The sequence below is a fragment of the Haliotis asinina genome, chromosome 8 (assembly GCF_037392515.1).
Source record: "Haliotis asinina isolate JCU_RB_2024 chromosome 8, JCU_Hal_asi_v2, whole genome shotgun sequence".
In the NCBI taxonomy this organism is placed as follows: Eukaryota; Metazoa; Mollusca; class Gastropoda; order Lepetellida; family Haliotidae; genus Haliotis; species Haliotis asinina.
Window position 1 is genome coordinate 13,033,658 of NC_090287.1, and position 25,116 is coordinate 13,058,773.

The 25,116-nt window shown below is 37.1% G+C and overlaps 3 protein-coding genes across 5 annotated transcripts in view; 1 reads left to right on the top strand and 2 right to left on the bottom strand.

Moving 5' to 3' along the window:
- Positions 1-520: 520 nt before the first annotated feature.
- Positions 521-4,587, bottom strand: LOC137294762 (uncharacterized). The gene is made up of 2 exons (XM_067825872.1): positions 4,407-4,587; positions 521-1,928 (listed from the first exon to the last, which is right to left on the bottom strand). Exons 1-2 carry the CDS (start codon positions 4,514-4,516, stop codon positions 809-811), a joined length of 1,230 nt encoding a protein of 409 aa, XP_067681973.1. The 5' UTR covers positions 4,517-4,587; the 3' UTR covers positions 521-808.
- Positions 4,588-4,621: 34 nt separating this feature from the next.
- On the top strand, positions 4,622-15,772 carry LOC137294761 (tRNA (adenine(58)-N(1))-methyltransferase non-catalytic subunit TRM6-like). 2 transcript variants are annotated; one of them, XM_067825869.1, is made up of 12 exons: positions 4,622-4,882; positions 5,938-6,086; positions 6,590-6,696; positions 6,813-6,904; positions 8,603-8,686; positions 9,450-9,574; positions 10,013-10,058; positions 10,371-10,821; positions 10,931-11,007; positions 12,905-13,007; positions 14,391-14,477; positions 14,930-15,772. In XM_067825869.1, the coding sequence occupies exons 1-12, from the start codon at positions 4,800-4,802 to the stop codon at positions 15,011-15,013; spliced, it is 1,488 nt and encodes a 495-aa protein (XP_067681970.1). In that variant the 5' UTR covers positions 4,622-4,799; the 3' UTR covers positions 15,014-15,772. The 2 variants fall into 2 exon arrangements, with proteins under 2 accessions (XP_067681970.1, XP_067681971.1); XM_067825870.1 differs by having other exon boundaries at positions 4,650-4,882; positions 6,593-6,696.
- Positions 15,773-16,348: 576 nt separating this feature from the next.
- Positions 16,349-25,116, bottom strand: part of LOC137294172 (uncharacterized) — a 47,162-nt gene continuing 38,394 nt past the window's right edge. For both annotated transcript variants that reach the window (XM_067825160.1, XM_067825159.1), the window contains exon 14: positions 16,349-24,905. In XM_067825160.1, the coding sequence (XP_067681261.1) occupies positions 24,747-24,905 (159 nt within the window). In that variant the 3' untranslated portion in view covers positions 16,349-24,746. The remainder of the gene's footprint in view (positions 24,906-25,116) is intronic.

The window sequence follows — 25,116 nt, forward strand, 5'->3', positions numbered from 1 at the left end:
GCACACTAAATTACAGCAACAACTTTCATGTTCTGTGTCATCATACTGCCATGTTGTAGAAACAAGAGTTAATATCACCAAGCCCCGATAATGATCTATATTAACGTATACTGGACAAAATGAGGGATATTCGTATTTTATCATTGATGTTTCATGAGTATGTTAAGTATCAATATTCATCATTTATGTATATCCCTAAATATTTTGTCCAGTATATTACTGACCTGCGCGAGTGCGCGTCATAGACTAAGTGTATGTTACTCACTTAAACCTTGGACGTTGTCAATTACAGAGCTCCAATTCAATCCAAAAACCGTTTCCGTAATCATAAAAATCCTTTGCAAAAGCAGAGTGTACGATGTAGATTGTCAACTGAGCATGTATTTATGAAACAAAAGATTCGAGCGAATCTTTCCCCAAGGACTGCGTGCGTCATGAAAACTTGCAAAGTCCTAGAAAGACATGTGTTACGTATTTTTATCAGTAGATCTACGGGGAGAAATGACAACGTGCACAGGCATATTTATCAATGTCATATTAATCATGCAAGCGTTGATGATAAAAGCTTCATTTTTACAATGCTCCAAATTATCCAAATTGACATCCCCTCGAAAACACATATTAGTACAATATCTCAGAAAGGAAACATATCATATCGGAATACACATCTCAAAACACTATCTAAGAGAGTTTATAAAAAGAAGAAAGAACAAACGGATTCAATCACCGGGGGCTACTCATTTCTTAGATCATTTCACCTATGTCACTCCAATAACAGTAAATTCAGACCGATTGCGTTTGGGTTCATTCAGATGACCGCGCGTTTCACCCTTGACGGACTGAGGGCATTTGGTAAGACAATGAGGTCCTTCCTTTCCAAATCCGCTGACACAGCAAGCGTGTCCAAAAATCCTATTGATTGGTGTCTCAGTAAAATAGAGGCTGCTCGACTCACAAACAACACTGCTTTCACTCCATTCAGCTGTGAGGCTAGCTCAAGAGCAACTTCTGGATTTAGACAATCGCATGAGACGAGGTCCAGTCTAGAAGGGAGAACCTTCTTGATTTCAGCAACCCACAGGACCTCGAAGTCTCCATCAGCCTGAACAAAACTACGCATACAGGATACAAGTATCTCGGTCTTCAAGTGAAGCAAGTCGTGTGCAGTCGCGGAGCTGACAAACAGTTGCAGACGACATTCAACTGGGACGTAAAAGCGCTGCCAGCTAACCATCGATATATATTCAGTGTTCGCACCACGGCGAAACCGTTGTCGCAGCAGCGTCCTCTTGTGACGAGATTCTCGATCAGCTGCACAAGACTCAGGCAGGCTTTCCTTAATAGGTTCTCTTGGCATCATGGGATTCGATTTCGGCGATTTCTCTGGGGATTCCGTTAAGCTGCTTTCACTTTTAGACGAGTTCAAGGATGAGTTAAGGTTTTCACTGGTTTGTCGTTTCAGCTTGAGATCATAATACTTAGAATACCACAGCTGCATGTCCAACCATACAGTTTTGGAATTGGCCATGCTTCCCCTGGGGTAAAGTGGACCCCACACTTTTCGGACAGGAATATACTTGCAGTACTTCTGAAGGTCGGATACGTGTATGTCCAGAGGACAAAACGATGATTCTGTATTGCTTTCATCACAATCGGTGCAGCTGCGAGATCGGAGGTGATCGCTGGTTTGAACCACATCACTGCCTAACGCGCTTTGGTTCACATTGCCGGTATGTGATTTAAGGAGATTTCCGATATTGTCCACCTTACAGATTCGTCCTAAACCCTTTCTGTTCTTGCAAAGCTTCTCTTTTCCTCTTTTGAAGACGGATTTTACTTTATCTAATGCTTTGGCTCTCTTTGCCGTTTTAACAATTTCATGTCCAGACCCCATCTTCGAGAATTCTCTGCAATGTTCACCGCGTAACCTGAAATTAAATCACACATTATTATGGCTCGATAATCGTTTAGTGGGAGATACATTTAATAGCGTATATAAGGACAGAATGTTGCTTAGTTTGAGACACGTTTCTTTGTTAATATTAAATAAACCGGACACCTTTAGAATATAGAACCACAACTAACCTTACCCTACCCTACCCTTCCCTACCCTATCCTAACCCTACATCTAGCCCTTACCCAAACCCTAACCCTAATCACCGACAGCTACGTATTATGATGTGTTTCTAAAGTGTGGTGTTGCATTCCAAAGTTAGGCCAAGAAACCTTGATGTATATGGGGGGATAACCAGAAAACAAACGTGTTATGTTCACTAACATGGCAACCCCAAATCATATTTAAATATTAAAAGCAGGAATTAATTCAACCCGCTAGGGAGTAACAATGAAATCCTGGACATCCTTGACCAATGTGAAGGATTCGGCTGTTGTGGATGTATTGTAAACATGTACTATTTGGGAGGAATTATCTGTTTCACACTTACTGTCATCTAAGCACTTTTAGGAAGGTGACTGAGTGAGTGAGTTTAGTTTTACGCCGCACTCAGCAATATTCCAGCTATGTGGCTGCGGTCTGTAAATAATTGAGTCTGGAAAAGAAAATCCAGTGATCAACAGCATGATCATCGGCCTATACAACTGGGAACCGATGACATGTCAGCTAAGACAAGAAGCTCTTTCAGGAAGGGCTATGGTAATAACAGTAATAGATTAGTAATACATAATAACCTTAATGACCTAATAAAGTACGGGATTTGTGAAACATGAATATAAACCAGTCTAAGTAAACGTATCCTCAGTACTTTTCGTTACACTCCACTACTGAGTCTAACAAAACCTTATGGGAGGTCGCGTCAGGTAACCTTTGAGATTGACCAATCAGAACACAGCTTACCAAATCGCGAAAGTGCACATTCGCACATAACTTTTAAACTTCTTATCTCGAAAAGGTTCGTACCCAAACGATTCCGAATGCTATTTAGCGTACGCTCGCTTCCGGGTAATGCACACGGCGTGCGTACAGCCATGACAACAATGAGTAAACAATCGCTGAAAATAGTGTTTATGGCAATATTCAAGGATGTTATCTTGCGGAAATATTAGCTAATGCTAACCATGTCAACAGAAACCCCAAAGCGTATATACTGCAGGTCAAATAATTGTGTTATATGCGGATTTTTGTTTGTGGAGAGATCTGTGTCGGTGACCTGAATATTTTGAAAGTCCCTCCGATCCCTAAATAGTGGCCGTTGTCTGATTGGTTAAATCTATTTAACCGTCTCGCGTTTGATTGGAAGGTCATTGGTCGCTCAAAGGTTACCTGACGCGACCTTCTACTAGGTTTTGTTAGACTCAGTGGTGGGGTGTGACGAAATACACTGAGACTAAGTTTACTAAGACTGGAATATAAACACCAAGTATTGCAATAAAATAATCACGGCAGACATGAAAGATGGTTTTATGTCTATATGATCCAACATTTATTCGACTGATCGATTCCGCCTGTCATACAGTTTGGATTTAGTTGGCTTCGTTCAACGTTTGTGTGTGTGTTAGTGAAGTATCCGCAACACAGGGAGTCTCCACAGGTTTGCAAGTCTCTTCAAACAGAGGTTACTTGTCATATCTTCCTACGAACATGTGACAAGTAACCTCTGTGGGAAGAGAATGCAGGTTTCCTGGTACATGACAAACTTCTGTTTACAGTAGTGAAAACGTTCAGAGTTTTGAACAGTCTGTGATTAGTTGACAAAGCACCTCGTACCAGCAAACACAAATGATAAAGTTAGACAGGGCGTCACGGTTAACAGTTTGAGTAAACTTATCCTCAGTACACTGAGACCAAGTTTACTTAGACTGCACGGTTAAAAGACAAGAACGGGATTGAGTGATCCGAAATCAGGCAATACAAAATCGAACGACGAATTCAATTTCAGCATACTGTTCAGTGTCAATGTACTGGAGTGCGTGTTACATTACCGTAAGCAATGTGGTCCAAATTCGTACATTGTTATAATACCAAAATACATATATAAAAAGAATCTAGTACAGACCACACACATAACGAGGAACCCAATGCTAAACAGAAAACGTCAAGGTGAATTCAAGACAATATAGGCACCATAGACTTTCTTGTTTTCGGCACAGGGGCTTATAACGCTAAAAACTGCCATCAAGGTATTTATTGTCCCTAATGGGGTATTAGTACTATAAAAGGATCCTTTTTATAGTACTAATACCCCATTATGGACAATATATACCTTGAATCTTGTGGTTTTCGGTATGTCTATAAAGATTACGATGGAATATGAATTTGAGACTATATTATTGATATTAGATTAAATTCAAACAAAATGATGACAAGAAAAGCAAACAAAATATGTTACCACATACTCCTAACGAAATCGATGCAGTAACATCACTTTAACATGACTTTATTCACTTACCTACTGACGTCATTTTGTTTTTCAGAAATGTTATCCGTTAGGCCCAGTTTGCACTTTGTTGGGTTCTTCGCCGCCTTTAGTCTTTTTTTCTTCCGAAGAAGCAGCGGCATGATTAAATTGGTTCAACAATCCCCCAACCCCATAGTATATAGCTTTTAAACGAAGCGGCCAACCAGCGCGTACGTAAAATCATCTGAGAGCCGCCTGTGACAGTTACAGCACGTGACTTTGTTTACAGGTGGCGCTGTGATTATACTTCCGCTTCCGGAATAAACACATGTTTCGTTCTGCTGAAAGCAATGTGCAATCGGAAATTTGTTTTGTGAATCCATAGTTTGTAGTTGCGTTGTATGAAGAGAAAGCAGACACAATCACACTACTTTATTCACAGCTATGGCTAGACTGATACAGGAAGGAGATCAAGTCCTGCTGAAAAGAGATGACAATTCAGGGGTGTTTCAAGTGAAACGAAACAGGTAAAATCTGAACTAAGAAACGTGAAAGGTGTCTTCTTTATTTTAATTCCTGAAACAAAATCATGTATTTCTTTTATTACAGATAGAGTTTATTTTTATTGTAATTCAATTTTGCTTGAATAAATATTCCTGATATTTTCAGATGAATTGTTATAGGATTTTGATTGTACTTAAAATATTACATTTCATGACTAAATATGTTGGTAAGAATTATGGGAACTAGTATGTTCAACGAAAAATGTTCAGTTAATGGTTAGTAGAAAAAACAAAAGATGTAAAATAAAAACAGTTTGCATGGTGCATTAGGCTAAATTAGGTTATCTATCCCCCTATTCATAATGAATGATACATAGTATAGAGTAAATTGTTAGTCTTGAAAAATTATTGCAGCATTTGTAAAACTCTCTAATCAATGTTGAATATATTATTTTGTTGTAACAAAATGAATTTAATAATACATTAATTGTAACATTTATATTGTCAATGCATGAATAACTTTTACACGCCCAAAATGTAATAACAGTAAATTATTTAACACTGTATTTTATTCCTCATGCATGGAAAATACTAAAGTTAATATTTTTTAGGTTTTCACTTACCAAATCATTAACTCATTCAATAGAAATAGTCTTACACTTAGGGTCGTTTAGTATCCTCTATCAGGGACATGGCCTAACAGTTTATAATCCACAAGTTTTAAAAGTTTCAAGAACTGTTTAAATTTTTTCTCATCTAAGGTATATCTTGAAGAAGTTATGTGCAGCATAAATATATCATCTGTAATAGTAAGAAAGAAGAAACTAAGAAAGTGTAATCCGAAATATGACATATATGTTGCATTTGACCACTTTCAAAATGTCATTGTGTAATCATACAATTTGTGTGACATGTATATGTAAAGTCCACACAAAGAACACTCAAAGCTTATACATCTGAATGTTGTACATGTAATGTCGTTCATCATTCCATTTTCATCATTATCAATGTCAAATATGGAGACTCCGAGCAATGCTTTCAGTTAATCAACAACTCTGGTAATTGTAACTTATTTTCAGACAACTTCACTTTGACAAAGCCAAATTTACATTAAATGGACTCATTGGGCATCCATTTGGTGCAACGTTCAAGGTAGAAAGAGGAGAAATGATCAGAATTGATGATGCAGAAGAGGTTCTTAATGAACTAATGGAAGCAGAATCATCAGGTACTGTATCGTGATATACCAGTATTTCTGCAAATACAAACAGCATGGTCAGTGTGTTGCAATTTGATGTAGGATAGACATCCTACAAACATATATCATTGTTTGGAGGATTTCTGGCCCTGTTGCAGTCCCACGTTTTTTATTGACAATAACAAGCAAAGTATTGGTGTCATTGCCCATTTTTGAAAATCTTCTCTACCCACAAAGTTTTGACATCACACAATGACACCACCCACACAACTAGTGTTAAGAAACCTTGTAATCTGTTAATTCAAATGTATGACACTGAATGTATAAGGTAATGCACATTTATGGTGAAGTGACTGAATTAATCATCTATTATTCATTTCAGATTTGCTGTAAACACAGTTTACCATTTTAGACCATGTTGTAGTACATGTTCCTGAAATGTTTCATTCTGAGCACTTCAGATTTAAGGTGTCTTTTAAATTAAATAATAATCAAGTATACTTGATATTCAAAAATGCCATTTGTTGTTGCAGCAGCTGTCCGTGGTAAGGACAACCGGGACTTGGTTGCTGCAGGATCAAACCAAAAGCTATCTCAAGATGACATCCTCAAGATGAAGGAAGACGGCAAGAAAGGAGAGGTAATCTCCCTGAGCCTCAGTTACAAAGGATTCTTTTGATATAGATTTTTTTTAATCCAGTTCCTGGGAACCAAGATGAATTCCATTTGGTTTATACTTTTTCCACTTTGTTCCAGGAAATCATTCAGGAGCTGATTACAAACAGTGAGACATTTGAAAACAAGACAGAGTACTCACAGAGGAAGTATCTGCGGAAGAAAATGAAGAAGTATGCAAGAAGGGAAAGGAGACTTTGTTCAAGGATTTTCTGACAATTTTCAGATATCACTTAATGTTTTGATTATTGTTGTGTGTTAAATCACATTATACCTCCATTTAAATGGTAAAAGCATGGAACTGTCTGCATCATAAATCCTACATAGCAGGTAAACAGAACATGAAATAGTGTGTCTACATCATAAATACAACATAGCAGGTAAACAGAACATGAAATAGTGTGTCTACATCATAAATACAACATAGCAGGTAAACAGAACATGAAATAGTGTGTCAACATCATAAATACAACATAGCAGGTAAACAGAACATGAAATAGTGTGTCAACATCATAAATACAACATAGCAGGTAAACAGAACATGAAATAGTGTGTCTACATCATAAATACAACATAGCAGGTAAACAGAACATGAAATAGTGTGTCAACATCATAAATCCTACATAGCAGGTAAACAGAACATGAAATAGTGTGTCAACATCATAAATACAACATAGCAGGTAAACAGAACATGAAATAGTGTGTCAACATCATAAATACAACATAGCAGGTAAACAGAACATGAAATAGTGTGTCAACATCATAAATACAACATAGCAGGTAAACAGAACATGAAATAGTGTGTCAACATCATAAATCCTACATAGCAGGTAAACAGAACATGAAATAGTGTGTCTACATCATAAATACAACATAGCAGGTAAACAGAACATGAAATAGTGTGTCTACATCATAAATACAACATAGCAGGTAAACAGAACATGAAATAGTGTGTCTACATCATAAATACAACATAGCAGGTAAACAGAACATGAAATAGTGTGTCAACATCATAAATACAACATAGCAGGTAAACAGAACATGAAATAGTGTGTCAACATCATAAATACAACATAGCAGGTAAACAGAACATGAAATAGTGTGTCAACATCATAAATACAACATAGCAGGTAAACAGAACATGAAATAGTGTGTCAACATCATAAATACAACATAGCAGGTAAACAGAACATGAAATAGTGTGTCAACATCATAAATACAACATAGCAGGTGAACAGAACATGAAATAGTGTGTCTACATCATAAATACAACATAGCAGGTAAACAGAACATGAAATAGTGTGTCTACATCATAAATCCTACATAGCAGGTAAACAGAACATGAAATAGTGTGTCTACATCATAAATACAACATAGCAGGTAAACAGAACATGAAATAGTGTGTCTACATCATAAATACAACATAGCAGGTAAACAGAACATGAAATAGTGTGTCAACATCATAAATACAACATAGCAGGTAAACAACATGAAATAGTGTGTCAACATCATAAATACAACATAGCAGGTAAACAGAACATGAAATAGTGTGTCAACATCATAAATACAACATAGCAGGTAAACAGAACATGAAATAGTGTGTCAACATCATAAATACAACATAGCAGGTAAACAGAACATGAAATAGTGTGCTTACAGCTGAAAGGAATAGCTGTGTGGATGTTCTTAACAGAAAAAGAAAGTGTCATTAATCATTTGAACATCAATTGATAGGATTTGATGTTTTCTGAAGAATTTGTTTCAGAGGGAAACCTGGAATAAATATACATCAGGTAATTTATGTTCTCTTAGCAGAGAACTCTTTCATATACAAGCATCATCTGTTGTTTTTTTTGTTGTTTTTTTTTCAGGCATATCTTCATCTTCACAGCCCTGAAGCCAACGGCCAGATTGCTTATTGAGATGGTGTATACCAAATCTCCTGAAAAAATCAGGCAAGTATGTCTGAAGAAATACTGGTACAGCAGATATATATGTATTGTGTAGTTTCAGCTGTAAGAATTTATCAATGCATTATAGACTTGATGATGCACAATACCAGTATATCGGATTGATATTTTTGAAATTTACATTACATTTTAAAATTACCCAGACATTATAACCTCAATGATAATGATTGCTTCTATTATCTTGCTGCCTTTTGTGAAACATACTAAATGTATTGTATATGCTAACATCATACTCACTCTGGGGTTTTTTTGCAGAATATTTTTCCTTAAAATGAAAAAGTTGTTTGACAAACTATCATTAAAATATTGACACAGTTCACTATTTGGTATGAGGGAGGAGTGCAGAGAAATGGACAGCCAGGTGTGTGAGAAAACATGGAGAGAGCAGAGCACAGGATAATGAATAAATAACTTTCTTGGCACATGCTTCTTGAACACCTGGCTGTGCCTTTTCTGCACTCCTCTCACGTAATAAACAGTGAACTGTGTCAATATTTTAATGATAGTTTGTTAAACAACTTTTTTTATTATTAGGACAAAACAATTTGCAAAACCTCACAGAGTTGGTATGATGTTTTGATTATGATCAACGTTTCATTGAGTGTATTATGCTTATTAGTTTTCGAGTGACACTGCAATTCATCCGTCCGCTTTGAGCCATACAGACTGTAGTCCTTGGTCCTTGCAGGGTGGCAACCTTAAAGTTATGTGACTTATACTCATTTTAGTTATGTAACCACCATTTCAGCCATCTCCGAATAGACAGCTTGTCACAGATCCTGCAATGTGCCAACATCATGGCCGGCATCGAGGTTGCTATTGTTGACACTTTACAGGGGCTGGTTTTGGGGTCAGTGATGGAGAGAATGGGAGGTAATTCATGCTGTTATTTCACATGTAAAATGTGCGTGAGTGTGTGTCAACTTGTCAAATATTGATAGCTTTAATATAGCTTTAATAGCTTTTGCGATTGACAAATGGAGTTATTTATCAAGATAGAGGTACATGTTTGGAGTCAGTTTGGAGTCTGATGTTTGTGAAAAATCTTAAGTAGATATCCCAATTAATGTTTTATAGTTATGTCACTAATGTTATGACTTTGGTGATATGGTAGCAATGACTTTTTCTTCTGTGATAACAGAACAAAGACTTGTTGAAAACAAAGAGGCTTTGCAGTTTAGTTTTGTATTATTGCAGTGAATTTTATTTTTTAATGACAAGCCATTTTTATCCAGTCATTCTTCCATGGACCCTTAGTCTGTAATCACATATAATCTCAGCTGACTTGTGTATGTTCCTTATGCTGTACAGGTATAGGGAAGGTTGTCCAGTTCTACCCAGGGTCAGATCTCAACAGGTACTGAGTTTTTCTGTTTTTTGCGCCACTTTCTGACAATATTCAAGGAATATCAGAAGTCAAGAGTGGAAGAAAGAAAAAATGGTTATGTGAATAAAATGTATATCAATACCAATTCCCAATCAGTGCTCAATACTGCATCGTGTGATGAAATCTCTTGATAATAGCATCGGTATGGATTACCTTTCTATAAAATATAGGTATCTGGAAGATCTCAGGAGAAGATTTTGGTATGCAAAATTGTTCTTATCAGATTTATTTCACTGTAAACTTCCAGACTTACATTTTTTTCTTTTATTTACTTTTTAACAGGAATGTGTTAAATTTCTTCGACTTCCCATCAGGATTCAAAGACAATTTGTACAATTTTGCACTTAAGAACTTGTCTGAATTAAAGTCAAGTAGTCAAGGGACTGTTGAGTGCCCAGATACAAAGATGGATACTAAGGAAATGGGAGATAACTCTGGAGAGACAAATTGTGACAATAGTAATAAGAGTGGACAAGAATGTGCTGAATGTCCAGATATGAAGATGGAGACTGAAGAGAAGGGAGATAACTCTGGAGAGAAAAGCTGTGACATTAGTGGTAACAAAGGACAAGAATGTGCTGAATCACCAGATATGAAGATGGCGACTAGTGAGAAGGGAGATAACTCTGGAGAGAAAAAGTGCGATAGTAAGAACAGTGTTCTATGTCAGGACAGTCATGTAAAGGCAGACGGCAGTCTGTCTGGGGAGAAGAGGAAGGGAGATAACTCTGAGGTAACCCATTAACATCAAATGAAAAATGAGATTTTGCTTTGCCTACATTGTACCTTGTGGAGGAAAGTTAAACATGTTTTCCATGTAGTTAGTTTGTGTTTTGTTGTAGAAAGAAGACAAAAGATTGGAAAAAGCCAGAATTCAGGAATACGTGAAAACTCTTATTTTACAGAAGGATTTTGACTGGTAAGAATAGGTAGAACAATTACATAAAAATTTACAGTATCTAGCAAAACATCACTTTCAGTATTTCAGTTATCAGAATTCATTAATTTTGTTTTGTAATAGTTAAACCTCATATTGACCTGGGCCCGCTTGCACAGAGCAATCTTAGTTACAATCAATCTTAGGCCCCTACAATCAACTTTACAATCACCATACAATTGCCCTAATCCACTTGCACAAAGACGATCTTAAGACATCATGGACTCTTCAACTCTTCAACGTTGGACGTAGAAATTTCTTAAACTCGACTCCTGTCTACAGTTGTCTTCAAGTGCGCATAGCATGCAGCGCAAATACAATGTGGAACTGGTTACTGCACACAGATGACATTCCTTCTTTAATCGCACCTTGCAGATTTTTCATGACAACAAATATAAAAAAAACAAACAAACAAAAGAAAAACCCAAACAACCCCAACCCACAAATCTTTGAAGTGAATAATAACGTTGAAGGAAGCGATAACGTAGAAGGTAACATGTATAATCACTCGTACCTCAAGGGTTATTCTCTATTTTTTCTACATTCTAATTTTTTTATGAACTAAACATGTGATACTGCAACCACAGAAATATCATGTTTTATGCAAATACTGAAATACAAACAAATACATTAACAGATTGGGTCTTGAGTTATTGACCTAATAATCATGAAATTAAAAGATAACACATAAATAGAATTTCCTTATGACATAACACCTAAATGTACCATGATTTGCCAGTGACTGTCAGTTGAACATAGTTTGGCATCGATGTTATTTGGAGTAAAATCCCATATATATCCCACAAGCATTAAATTTGTAAGGATATGAAAGTGTGACATGACTGTGGGAGTGTTTCTTGATAATTATTTTTTCGCTTTGTTAAAAAAAAAATCACATACCCTAGCTAGTGTATTTTTCCGTTTGAAAAATACTTGTATTATATTTAAAATATATAGATTAAAACTCTTGTCTCTCGTCAGATTCAATTTTTACAAGTAGAAAAAAACATAATTTTGTACTTTATCCAACTGTAGATTATTTCAATGATAAACTAAGACAAAATCATTAACCGAAAAGAAATATGTGGATATCTGTTCTGTCACTACAGAACATGCATTGTATTTGGGCATGGCAGATTTTATGGCAACGGCATAATCTACAAAGGGAAACCACTCCCATCTTGCGTAAAAACTAAAATTAGCTGCCCTTGAGTTATTGAAAAGGTCATGGCCACTGCTAATCGCATGTAGACCCCCTTCGTTAGATCTACTATCCTTTCTTTGTTTATCAAAAAGGTATGGTGTTCATACTTTTCCCAACACTGAACCGGGTGAGAATTGTACTCTATGATATCGACTCGATAATGATGTTGTTCACTACCGCAAATAACGATATTTCTGACGTTAAATCGATGTTGCATTCTCTGTGTCGCTGAAGTGTCAAGGCGAATCATACAGTATTATGCAATATGAAAGCAATCCCCAAACGTAGAGCTAATTATTTGCGTGAAATTGACACCAACTTGGACGCCATTTTGCTACTGACTACAATGATCTTAGCTCCTTACAATTGGTTCCGACCAATTGTAAGTTTTGATTGTAACTTACAATGATCTTAGCCTACAATTGCTTTGTGCTAGTGGATGGCGATTGTAGCCGAAGCCTAAGATCGTGATCTTAAGGATTTACAATAATTGTAGCTCTAAGATCGTTTTGTGCAAGTGGGCCCTGGATCTCATCTTAGTATTTCACCTTCAAGCTCTTGGTATACCAACCAGTGCAGAATCTGTATAAGAAAAACATTCTAGGAATTAATCTATAGTGTCTAAGGTTAATGTTCAGTATAATCAAATGATAATGGTAGCTTCTTTGTCTACAGTTTGATTGTGGCCTGCAAGCACCACCCGACACCTATAGTCCTGGCACTGCTGGAATATGTTGCCCCATCGAGGCCGGTTGTGGTGTACTCATCTTACAAAGAGGTATCTTTTCTGCCAGACTGACCTCAAGGCTGTTCATTATCCTTGCTACATGTTTAGCAGGGTATTGATATGTGCTTTGTCATTGCACATTTGTCTTTTTCAGAGCAGAACTTTAAAACCTTTCAGTATTTCTTCAATAAACTTAGCACATGCAGGTGAACTGATGCCTTTTGGTAGTCTTGGATTTGATTAAAATATGGCAACAAATTTGACCTTGACTAAACGTGTTAGTGCTCTTGTCAGGAGCTGAAGTTTAAAACTGTTGAATATCTTCACCAAACCTTGACAGATAGATAGATTTTGTGATGAACTGGTGCCCTTTGGTAGTTTTGGATTCCTGATTATAATATTTTTGGCATTTCCATGGCAACACATTTGACTTTGACTGAAATTGGTGTTGGTGCTCTTTTACAGAACCAAACTTAAAACCTTTGAATACTCTCCTTCCACTTAGCAGTACAGTCACTGTCTTGGTTGACACATACCAGTTGTGTAGATCGATGCTCATACTGTTGATCACAGGGTTTTCATGTGCAGATTCTCTTATTTACAGACTGCTTCCATATAGAGGGAAGATTGCTGAGTGTGGCATAAAACTAAACTCACCCACTCACTCACTCACTCACTGCTATATACACACCAACACATTTGACCCAGTGATAACTTGTTGACCATTCATGAAGAGTATTTTGCCATTGTGGGGGGAGTTTGGTGACCTTGTCTTCTTGTTCTTGTAACTAACTAGGGTATCAAGTGGTCCAAACTGTGGTCAATATGACTGTATTGGGTGATCATGCGAAACAATGTATTGTACCTCTACAGCATTGAAGAATGCTCCCAGTATCAGGAATGATAAACCAAGGCTGACAAGTAACACTGAGATTATGAAAGAAAAATCAAAGTAACACCCTTTAAAACTGTAAATTCAGACTCCTCTGTTGCTGGCTAAATATGAAGAGAACCTCACAAAAGCAAATCATAGTGGTCATGTTTCTTGGAAGACGTTCTTTGATCTCACCCAAGTAGTAAGTCCTGTGGAAGGCAATATTTGAGGAGGACCTCTTAAAAAAGATGGAGTAATTGTTAGGCTTAACATGCCAATAATTTGCATTTTATCGTTTGCTGTAGAAATTGAAAGTTATTTCATATGTAGTATTTCATAAGGTACCTCTAGCCCTATTGGTCTGTAAGTCAATGATGTTTTGTCTGATGCAGGCACTGATGGTCTGTAAGTCAATGATGTTTTGTCTGATGCAGACACTGATGGTCTGTGAGTCAATGATGTTTTGTCTGATGCAGGCACTGATGGTCTGTAAGTCAATGATGTTTTGTCTGATGCAGGCACTGATGGTCTGTGAGTCTATGATGTTTTGTCTGATGCAGGCACTGATGGACTGCTACAACTGTGTGAGGGAGCGAGGTGGTGCACTGAATCTCCGACTGACCGAAACATGGTACAGAGAATACCAGGTAGGAGACTGTTGGGGTTACCAGGGGTTAAAGTCAGGGGAATGTGTATTTTCACAAGACCAAGTGTTGTCATCAAATTGTCATGTACCTAATACAGTATTTGTATCGTGGCTCTGGACATGAAGATACAAACTGCTTGTTTTATGGATGGGGCATGGCATATATTTCTCTCTGATGGCTCACTTAGCCTGTACACACCCTGATGCAGATGATATTGAGATGGGGGACAACTCAGTAACTGTACAGCATACCTGCACTTCTAGTTCACAATCACCATAACTATATAAGTATGCAGTTGATCGGGAATTGGGGCGTGGGATCATTCACTCCACAACCTATGTACATGAAATGATTATAAATGATCACATGACCTCATTTCTCTGGCTGAAATATGCTAGTGTGATGTAAAACCCTCTCAACTCAACTCAACTCCTTCACTGTATGTCCAAAAGGTACTGCCAGCTCGGACTCACCCAACTATGCAGATGACAGGTACCGGTGGATACCTTTTGACATTCACCACGGTCAGTCGCTAGGTCAGCACCAGGAAGAATGTGCAGCATTAACCCACCATCAAAGACTTACAGCAGGCACCTGCCTAATTGGATCCCAGTTATAAGAAACATATGAGTATGCAAATATGTTCTGACATGACAAATTATGGACTAGAAAAGCTAGCTGTAGTCAACCAGTGTCGAATTGCCAGAAAGATAATGATCAGACATCCAGGAGCATGATGTTGTTTTAGTAGGCTCTGTCACAGTGCGAACAAACTTTTACACTATCTGATTTCAGTCACAATCAGGACCATGGTGTACATTCCTAACTAGGCGCTTTCTAAACTAGAAATATGGATGTATATAGAGGATATTTTATTCGTGCCCGTGTCATACTGTGTTTACAATACGAGTGCCTAAATGTTTCCCGAGCAAGTGTCACATTTAGGCACAAGTGTTGGAACATAGTATATTATGGGCACGAATATAATATTTTGTTGATTACCAAAGTCAAAATACACCCAAATCTCCTTTCAAGCATAGGATAGCTACCCACCGTCTCCGCATGTAGACCGCAAGATGAACCGTGATGTCATAGCACTGTTTATGACGTCATGTCACCATGACAATGTAATATTTTGCCCTAGGGCATCATATGAACCCCAGTTTGTTCGCCATCATAGGTAATAATATCTTTTATCATGAATGCATGATTGTCTCCGTGCTGACATAATTGTCTTAACAACCTTCCCTGTTAAGATCATCATATGAGTAAAAACTGAAGGTGTGAAACAAAAATATCTATATCATGTGTTGTTGTTTATGAAGAACCATCTTGCGCCATACTCACTTATGTTTATGAACTCCAAATATATTTGCCCACCAGTCTGGTTCTCCACAATGACCATCTGACTGTATGGTTCAGTTCAGCTATTGAGTGACGTTAGTTTTATGCTACTTTTAGCTGTATTCCAGCTATATCACAGCTGGGAACACTAGAAATGGGTTTCACACATTTTACCCATTTGGGGAATTAAACCTGGGCCCTTGCATGACGAGCGGATGCTTTAACCACTCAGTTTTGCTCTAGACATACTCTTGCTCACAGACAATAACCACTTATTACAATACTGCATCACCTCTGATTCATTGCTAGATATTTATGCAGTTGTTGTATTATGTATGTTGTTACGCTATTTGTTTCCAACATTACAGCAATATCATTGGAGGCATTACCAGCAAGTTTGTTTGAAATGTGTAGTTTCATGCAGAATGGAACACTTCAGAGTGTTGAATGAAAGCAGAGCAAAACCCTGCTCACTCACTCAATCTAACATATCATATGCATCAAAATAACACGCACCCAAGTGAGTTTTGAATATACCTTTATTAATATAGTTCATGGAGTAAGTAAAAACAAAAATTCATAAGTTTATTATATTAACCCTGTCTGAATTTCTACAAGCATGCAAAATGAAGAACAGTTTGAAATATTTCAAGTGAAGAAACTATCTGACCAGAACCATGTCCACAAACAATCATCACCATTCTCATACTTCAGGTGTATGTCTCCAACTTGCTCCATGCTTTCCTCAACACTGACACTGAAACAATTTGACCTTCACATGAACCCTCAAGGGAGGTGACCCCACCACAAACATGTCGGTGAATGAGTGAGTGTAGTTACACTGGATACACTCAGTATTCTAGCATTATCACAGCAGGAGACACCACAAATGGGCTTCCCACATTAAGCCCACATGTGGGGAGTTGAATCCGGGTCTTGGGCGTGACGAGCGAACGCTTTAACCATAAGGCTACCCCACTGCTCCGAACATGTCGGTAGTCACCTAGGGTTAGTGTTAAGGTATAAAAGGCACATACACAACTGGGCTTTCATGATGATCAATCAATAAGGAACTTTAAATAACTTTTTGGCACACAAATATGTAACTGGCCTCTTTGTCAATACATATACAACTGTTTCATTATTATTACTGAATGCTGATTTGTTATTTTTGGTTTCGTTTGTTTATTCAACATCATGACATTCTGCAAACGTATAACTAAACACATCACATGAAGATAGAATCAAGTTGAGACAAAGGTAGACAACTTTTTATCCCACCAAAGTCATCAACTGATTTGCCTCTCAAGGGACAAGGAGGACTATTTAAAATTGAGCCTCTGATGAGATGTCAAAATGTTACCATACCAAGCAGTGATACAAGTCTGTTCCTGAATTAATCCAGTTATCATTCAACCTGATGTCTGTACATTCACAGCAACCATTTGTAAATAAGGCCTTAGAAAGTCTGGGTTTTCAAAAAACACCATAATCACACCAATAAAACCTCAACCTGGCACTAAGCATTTGTTTCCAAACTGACACCAGAAAACAAATAGAGGCCATAACTTGGAAACCTGTATGTAGAACAGACAGAGCTTAAATATGTGAATATAGTTTTGCTTACATACCTGGATTTCACTTAACATATGATATTCAAAAATGAAGTATTTTTAAACCAGAACCTTTGATTTTTACATGAGCTTACATGGGCGAACATGACATTACGAATGTTACTATCAAACATGAATATATACAAGCTTTCACCTTAAAAAATATTCCAATATGGGCATTGAGTAACATATCGAGATCTTACAGACTAATAACAGAATAGACTAAATTCAGTGGTGCAACAGAGCCTGTATATAAATGAGTAAATTAAAACATATAAATAACTAAAAGAATAAAAGAAGCATAAAAACATGGCACAAGAATACAAAACAAATATTGCACAGAATGAAAAATCTGACTGGCCATAGCCATAAAGGGAGACTACTCTCACAGACAGCTGTCCTAGCAGTTTGACCCAAGGTTACTTTCTTTGCCAGAAACGTACAAGGATATTGTCCTCATTTTCTTGACTGCTTATGGTTGATTATTCAGATAATCCAGTCACAGATAGGAGTTTCATGTCCCCATCTAAAGGTCTCTCTAAACTCACATGGTATGTAATCTGATTTGCTGATAAGCATGAATTCAATGACCTTTCAGCATGCATACATAATTTTTACCTTGACTTTAGGAAGGTGATGAAAAACTGGAATGAACTGTACAAGATTCTTCCCGAGAGCCAAGAAAATGTAATGATGTATTTGCGACAGCAGAAAAAAATCCATTCCAATTAATCAAGTTCTTTTCATTTATGTGAAAACCTTGTAAGAGGAATGGACGTTTAGTCATTTAAACCTGACGTAAAATAAATATATGGTGTAGAACTAGTAAGGATAGTCATCAAAACAGAATTGGCATTTACATGCATTTACATTACAACTGTTGATATATATATATATTGGACAAAATAAGTTAGGGATATGGGTATTTTTATGATTGATATTTTATCAGTGTATCAGTGAGCAGATAGATCATTATTCATAATTTCAAAATTTACATACATGTATATCCCTAACTACTTTTGTCCAGTATATATAGCAAACAAACCATATTGCTGTATCCAACTATCAAGTTAAAACACACACAGACAACATAGTTTAAACACACTGTGAAGAGTAGTCTCCCCTAAGCAATTAATAAATATTTCAATGAACTGTACTTGTTCCAGACATGGGTCAAGCACTTGCTTTCCTAGTCTCAATATGAAGGCGGCCTGATTAACAACAATTTTCAAACCAACACTTTCAATATTGTCAAAGAAATGTAACTTTTAAAAGTACTTCAGACAGATAAGAACAAACAAAATGAAAGGCCCAATGCAGCACTTTGAGCAAGGCGGGCCATCCCTGCCAATGGACACATCAAGAACAATTTCATTAATATCAGATCAATAACTCAAATGCTTTGCTTTTAAGCCCAATCTTTTTGCTCTTGAGCCAATCAAATGTCAGTTTTTCTGAACAGTTTTGCTCAAAACAATTTGGTTATTGATGCGACTGTGTTCATATTCAAATGAGTGTTCTAACGTATCAAAATGGAAACAATTGTGCTACTGTTATGGAATACAATTTCTCGAACCTTCCATTAAAATAGGCTTCCGAGATACAGAAATCAGATACACTGTTTCACATGCTGCACTTGAACACTGCAGACGTAAAATGTCTTGATGCTCATTTGCCTGTAAGAAATTTGTTGAAAGATGTTAGATCTTCAAGCAGACAAAGCATGAATGTAACAGATCTGAACAAGAGTGTCTACTGGTCTGGTCTAGTTTTGATCTCTGATAAACCACAGAGGATATGCTTGCCTCTGGGACATGTCAATAAGACAATAACACAAGATACAAATCTAAATGTACTGCATATCCATCATCCAGATAATCAAACTAGGGTGATATCACCTGTTAAACCCCTGCACCATGTCACATGGGGTTGACTCAGTGATTATGAGAGTCTGACATTTGACAGATACTAGTGTGTGAAATGATACTACTGTAGAAAAGACTAGTGGTTATTAATACACAACATTGATGAACTGGTCACTTCAGGCAATGTGTCCCAGTCTCTAACTGAATCAATTTCCAGTCTTGTTGACCAATCAAAACATTGCACTGGAAACCTGATGTATAACAATGATAACATTAACAATAATGAGTACATATATATTGATTCCACAAACTTGTATTCTGACTGTGCAATAACTTCATTTCCCCAATCAATGGATCAGAGAACTCTTAAAAGTCATTCTCAGCTCCCCTGGGAATCTACAGCCCAATCACCAAGAGGTGCTAGGTGTCAACAGCCATAAAACCATCTCATCCTATCAGTTAAAACACATTTTAAAAACTGTTACTGTTTCCAACACCAAATGCGGCCATGGTTCACTAAAAAATAAAATTTTATGAGAGGAATTTATGATTAAAAAATGAGCAAGTCTTTGAGCCAAGCTAGATTTCCATAAATGTAAACTTTGTTAGTGGATCAGACAGAACTATTTAGCCTTCTTCTTTCCAAGGTCTTTCTCTATTAGTATGAAGTACTTGTTTTAAGTTGTAGTTGACAGGCATGCCAGTTATAATGCAAGAGGCATTCCTACGCACTAACATCATGTACATATGAGCAACAGGCTATTATATTTTATAACAGATATATGATGAATATCACTTCAGTAAAGAATCTCATATAACTTTGTAGTTAAAGCAAAAGGAATGTTGAGCAATGTAATATACACTAATTGCACACATAAAGCACTCTATATTATGTCGTTGATTGAATTCATCACTGAAGCAGTACTTCATTAAGGAAACTTAAAGCTGTCACTAAGCAGGTAACACACAAACAATGGTGAATCAAGAAAATGTTTCACATGTGAGTTTTCACATCTTGGTTAATCATGTCAATTATGCCTTGTAGTAATGCTGAAAATGGATCATTCTCATTTATGTAGATCACTATATCTTTGTTCCATTAGAACAAATACTCCGGAGCCATTCATTTCTCCAGCTTTGTACACAGCCACATGACGGAGTGACAAAAATAGCATGCCAATCAAATTACAATCAAGTATGTACTCAAATAGTGATTTGGGAGATTCAAAAATCACATCAAAATCATGACTTATTGAATACGTAACATTCTGCATAAGTGAGGATATAGAAGGAATGAAGGCAGTGTTAATGGATATTTGATCATTCTGCTCTGACAGACTTAGCATGGATGTTTCTCAAGGACGTTTTTGTTCTTAATGCCACACTCCAAATAATCAGAACAATCCAGTGATTGACATCATGAGCAATCGCTTGCTACAAACTCATAGCTTCATTGCATATGTATCTTCAACATTTAATGGTACTGAAGTTTTATAATGTCTACCTAATCATCAAAATCCAAAAACAGCAATGAAGGATATTTACAGGTCTACAGGCTAATAGCAATAGTATTAATAAGATAATAATATCAGATGTGCTAGAGATAGACTCTGGAATGGACTACTTGAATGTATGTGAGTTTTAAAGGTAGTGTCTGGAAATAAGACAAGGGACATCTGTGCAGAGCATCCATCATTGATATTTCAGAACATGGACACATCATTTCCCTGTCACCCATACTTCCACCAACATCCACTGAAGAGCCCATTATCTATGAACGAAGCAAGACAGCCTGGTTCAACCATGTTGGAATCAGCAGGTGTTACAACATAATTGTTCAGACAAACATAGCAAAAAGAAACTTATGATGTATCGATGGTGAAGTATGTAAGTTCAACCCATTATTTACCCATATTTACCCATATTTACTGGATGCTTACACCAATTTGTGAGTGAATAAGTGTGAAGTTTGTGAGTGAGTGTAATGTTCAAGTTTTAACCCGACACCACTTTCAACAAGATCTCAGCAATATGATAGCAAGGGACACAAGAAAAGGGGCTTTACACATGTGGAATTGAACCTGGGTTTTTGGCATGATCACCAAACACTTTGACTACTGGACGACCCCATCTCCCCTGTGAGAGTGAGTGAGTGAGTGAGTGAGTGAGTGAGTGAGTGAGTGAGTGAGTGAGTGATGTTTAAGGCCATATTCCATGTTGGCTATATTCCTGTTATGGCTGTAAATACTCTGTCCAGACAAAATCAGTGCATTCCGAACAAAAATTCCTTAAAATGAATTCGCAACGTTGACAAATTACCCACTTATCCGGAAATCCGGCTTCCATAACCGTACAGTCAATCTCAAATACAAAACACTAAATTATGTGCATTTTTGACTTGTATATTCAGATGGCTAAGCACCTGCATGTTTACACATGCGATTACCAAGGGCCTCGCATGCCGTAACATGAAAGAAGTCAGCAGTCTTTGAAGCATGAGAAGATTAACTACCTCTGAGTAGCAGGGTGACACTGAGTTAATTTTGAGGCGTGTCAATTTGTGAGTCACTATAATTAATTAATCTGGATGATCAAGCAAGCCTGGACAGCTGTGAGCAAACAGACAATTGCTAATTGCTTTCGTCAAGTGGATATTATCCAATCAAATGAGGACCCACATGAGGACATGGGTATGAGATATTTTATGTATGCACTGATATTTGTTTAATTGTAATCAATATAGATTATGTTTGATGCCTACTATGTTCGTTTCTTTGTACGTTTCTTTGTACATATGGCCCGTGGTTCAGATATCCGAAAAAATTCGCTTATCCGGACAATTTCAATAAAAACACAAGTGTTCGGATCATCGGGGCACGACTGTATATGCCTCTCTGAATGTTTCAGTCACTTACTAAAAATTCAATAACTTCAATACTGACTGTCTGAGAGGAACATTCACCTACCATGACTCCCTGCAAATAGTAGCTCTTCAAGAGGGAAGGTTCAGAAGTACAAATCTGACTTGGATGAGACTGAGGGGTGTTTGAGCTTTGCATTATGGATTCAAGCTGATGTCATGACTCCTAGGATGATGTTAAACAGAGCCATGTGTTTGGTGATCATTTTACAACAAAAATGGAGAGGCACTTTGTGTAAAAAAGTATAAAGAATCACAACAGCAGCAAGAAAATAACATGGACAAGTACTACTTGCCATAATCTGATATATATATACAACATACTCATAAATAAAAAAAGTACAACATAGTGGCTTTAAGTTCACCAATAAAGGGATTTTCTTAACAATAAAAGGGCCTACAGCAGCAATAAAGTTAAGATTCATTTTGAAACTACAAAAACTCATTACCATATTGTACACAAAGAAAATGTAACAAAACATACCCTAATCCCACAACATAATCAACTATATGGAACTGTCAGACTATATGCAACACACTCATTAAGTTACACCTAAATCTCACATTGACCATTAATACAAATTAAATCTCCTGCAAAACAATGAGAAAAAAATAATTAAAAAATACCCAAAACACTTGACAATATTTCCCTGATATTTCAGCTGATATTTATAAGGTTTATATCTTACAGCATGGATATGTCGCCTGGAAAGTATTACCTCGGATGGGTAAATAGAGTGACAGTGTCAAGTGTGTGGTTCGTGCATTGTTATTCAAGTGTTCACAGGCAGCAGATATCAGTCCCTACCTGAGCGTCAGCTGACAAATGAATATTACCACCTTTGTAATCAAACATCACCTCAACAACAGTCTGAAACAAATTTCAACATCCATGACAATACATGATCAGTATTTGTCTCTTGACTCTGGCATTACAGAAAGATGGCCACAGCATCAGCTGCCTGACAGTGGATCTAAGCAAGGAATATACCTTGAAGTACCTGAGCACGTTGACAGTGGAGTCTGTCCTTCATGGAAGATGTCGCATACATGGTGCCATCAACATATTTACACAGAAAGACCAGGGGTTCTACAAACACTCCATACATACACACAAACAACTGGAAAGGAAACAACAGCTCTTTACATTTCTACATCTTTAGCAGGAAAGAAAATGCTGATAATGGCACATGAAACATGAAACTAAGGCTGCCCATCGACATCATATGTACAGAACTGGAAAACAACATGGAAGACAGTCACACACCCTGTATTGCTCCTTTGAGTTTGAGGAAACACTCAAATATTGCCTGAGTGATACAACAGGAATGAAAGTGAATGAATGGTTAAATTTTCTGTTTCAAGGTAGTATACATCATAATGGTTTACTAATCTCCGTGCACATTACATATCTCCTTGCCATGTAACTAATCTCAAGACCATATTACACACCTCTCATGACATCCTTATGCATATCTATGCAAAGGATAAAGAGCACTTTACATATCTCCTTGCTAGGGATCTGATATCTGGTAAGAACCTAAAATGTCTCCTTAAAAGGTATTGGATATTTCATGAGAACCTTACATCTCTTTACACGCCAAAGCACATTTTTGAAAAGGAATTGCCATATCATAAGCAGCTTACTCAATGCTTGAGAGGAGAGCTGATATCTGAAGATTATAGATTACATCAACGCAGAATTACACAATAAAATGGCATATAATAAATAAGGATTGTTTACGAAGCTATATATTTTAGCTAATTCTATCAGGACACTGTTTCTGCTGTAATGAAATGAATGAACGCAGGTACAGATATATACAGATGTGATAGACGTATGGATCAGATATATCAGGGTGACAGGCTGGTTATGTTCCTCATACAAAATATTAGTGAGTCAATAGTTTCACTTGGCTAATCATATGTACATGTATAATCATGATAATAAACAGTCGTCTCTCATAGTGACAACTTTTCACAAAATCAGCACAAAAATCAGCTTCAAATGAGCTTTATCACTTTGTTCATGGAGTAACAGAAGTGTGGTGATTTGAATTAAGGCACAAGATGACCTGGCACAGAAGACGAGGTAACAGAAGGAAGCCACAACAAGAAATATCGCGATCTGTTCACATGACTGGTTCATACACCACAGCAGTAGCTGCTGGTGACTTGAGGCAGGCTGGGTATCACAGAGGAGGACCAAGGAAAAGAATCACATGGAGAGTGACGGCAGTGATGACTTCCATGCCAACATCCCCAACACTAGAAACGAGATAAAGGATCACAAAGAAATTATGGACCTTCATGACATGACCACAGACTGAAGAACTGTGGTTGGTTGATGATGAACTATATACACAAAAGTGACAGCCACAATGCAGAAGTATTGATAGATCATGAATCAATATTTAACAATGGATGCTAAGGCCACTCTGTAACTGCACACTGAAGAAACGTGCATGAATTAAATATGCTGGCAATGGTAGCTTCTACTTCTGTACTGGCAGGCTGTGGAAGAGTGTTAAATGGTGTTTGGGAGTGACGGCAGTGACTGTCTCCGTGCCAACATGACAGCAGGCTGAAGGTACTGCTGGAGGAATGTTATGCTGAGGGGCTGCTTTGTCACCATATCCTCGAACGGCATTTTCTCAGACATAGGTTTTGGAGCTCCACAATCAATCTGGAAAAAAAATATGGTGTGTTCAGAAGAATGATGATGTGGATAGACAACTTCTTTATTATGTGAAAGGCGACATTTTGACACTGATTCTAACGTCATTGGCAAGCAAGTAATGAAGAACGATGACCCCGATAGACAACTTCTTTATTCTGTAAAAGGCGACATTTTGGCACAGATTCAAACGTCATTGGCAAGCAAGTGATAACATTAG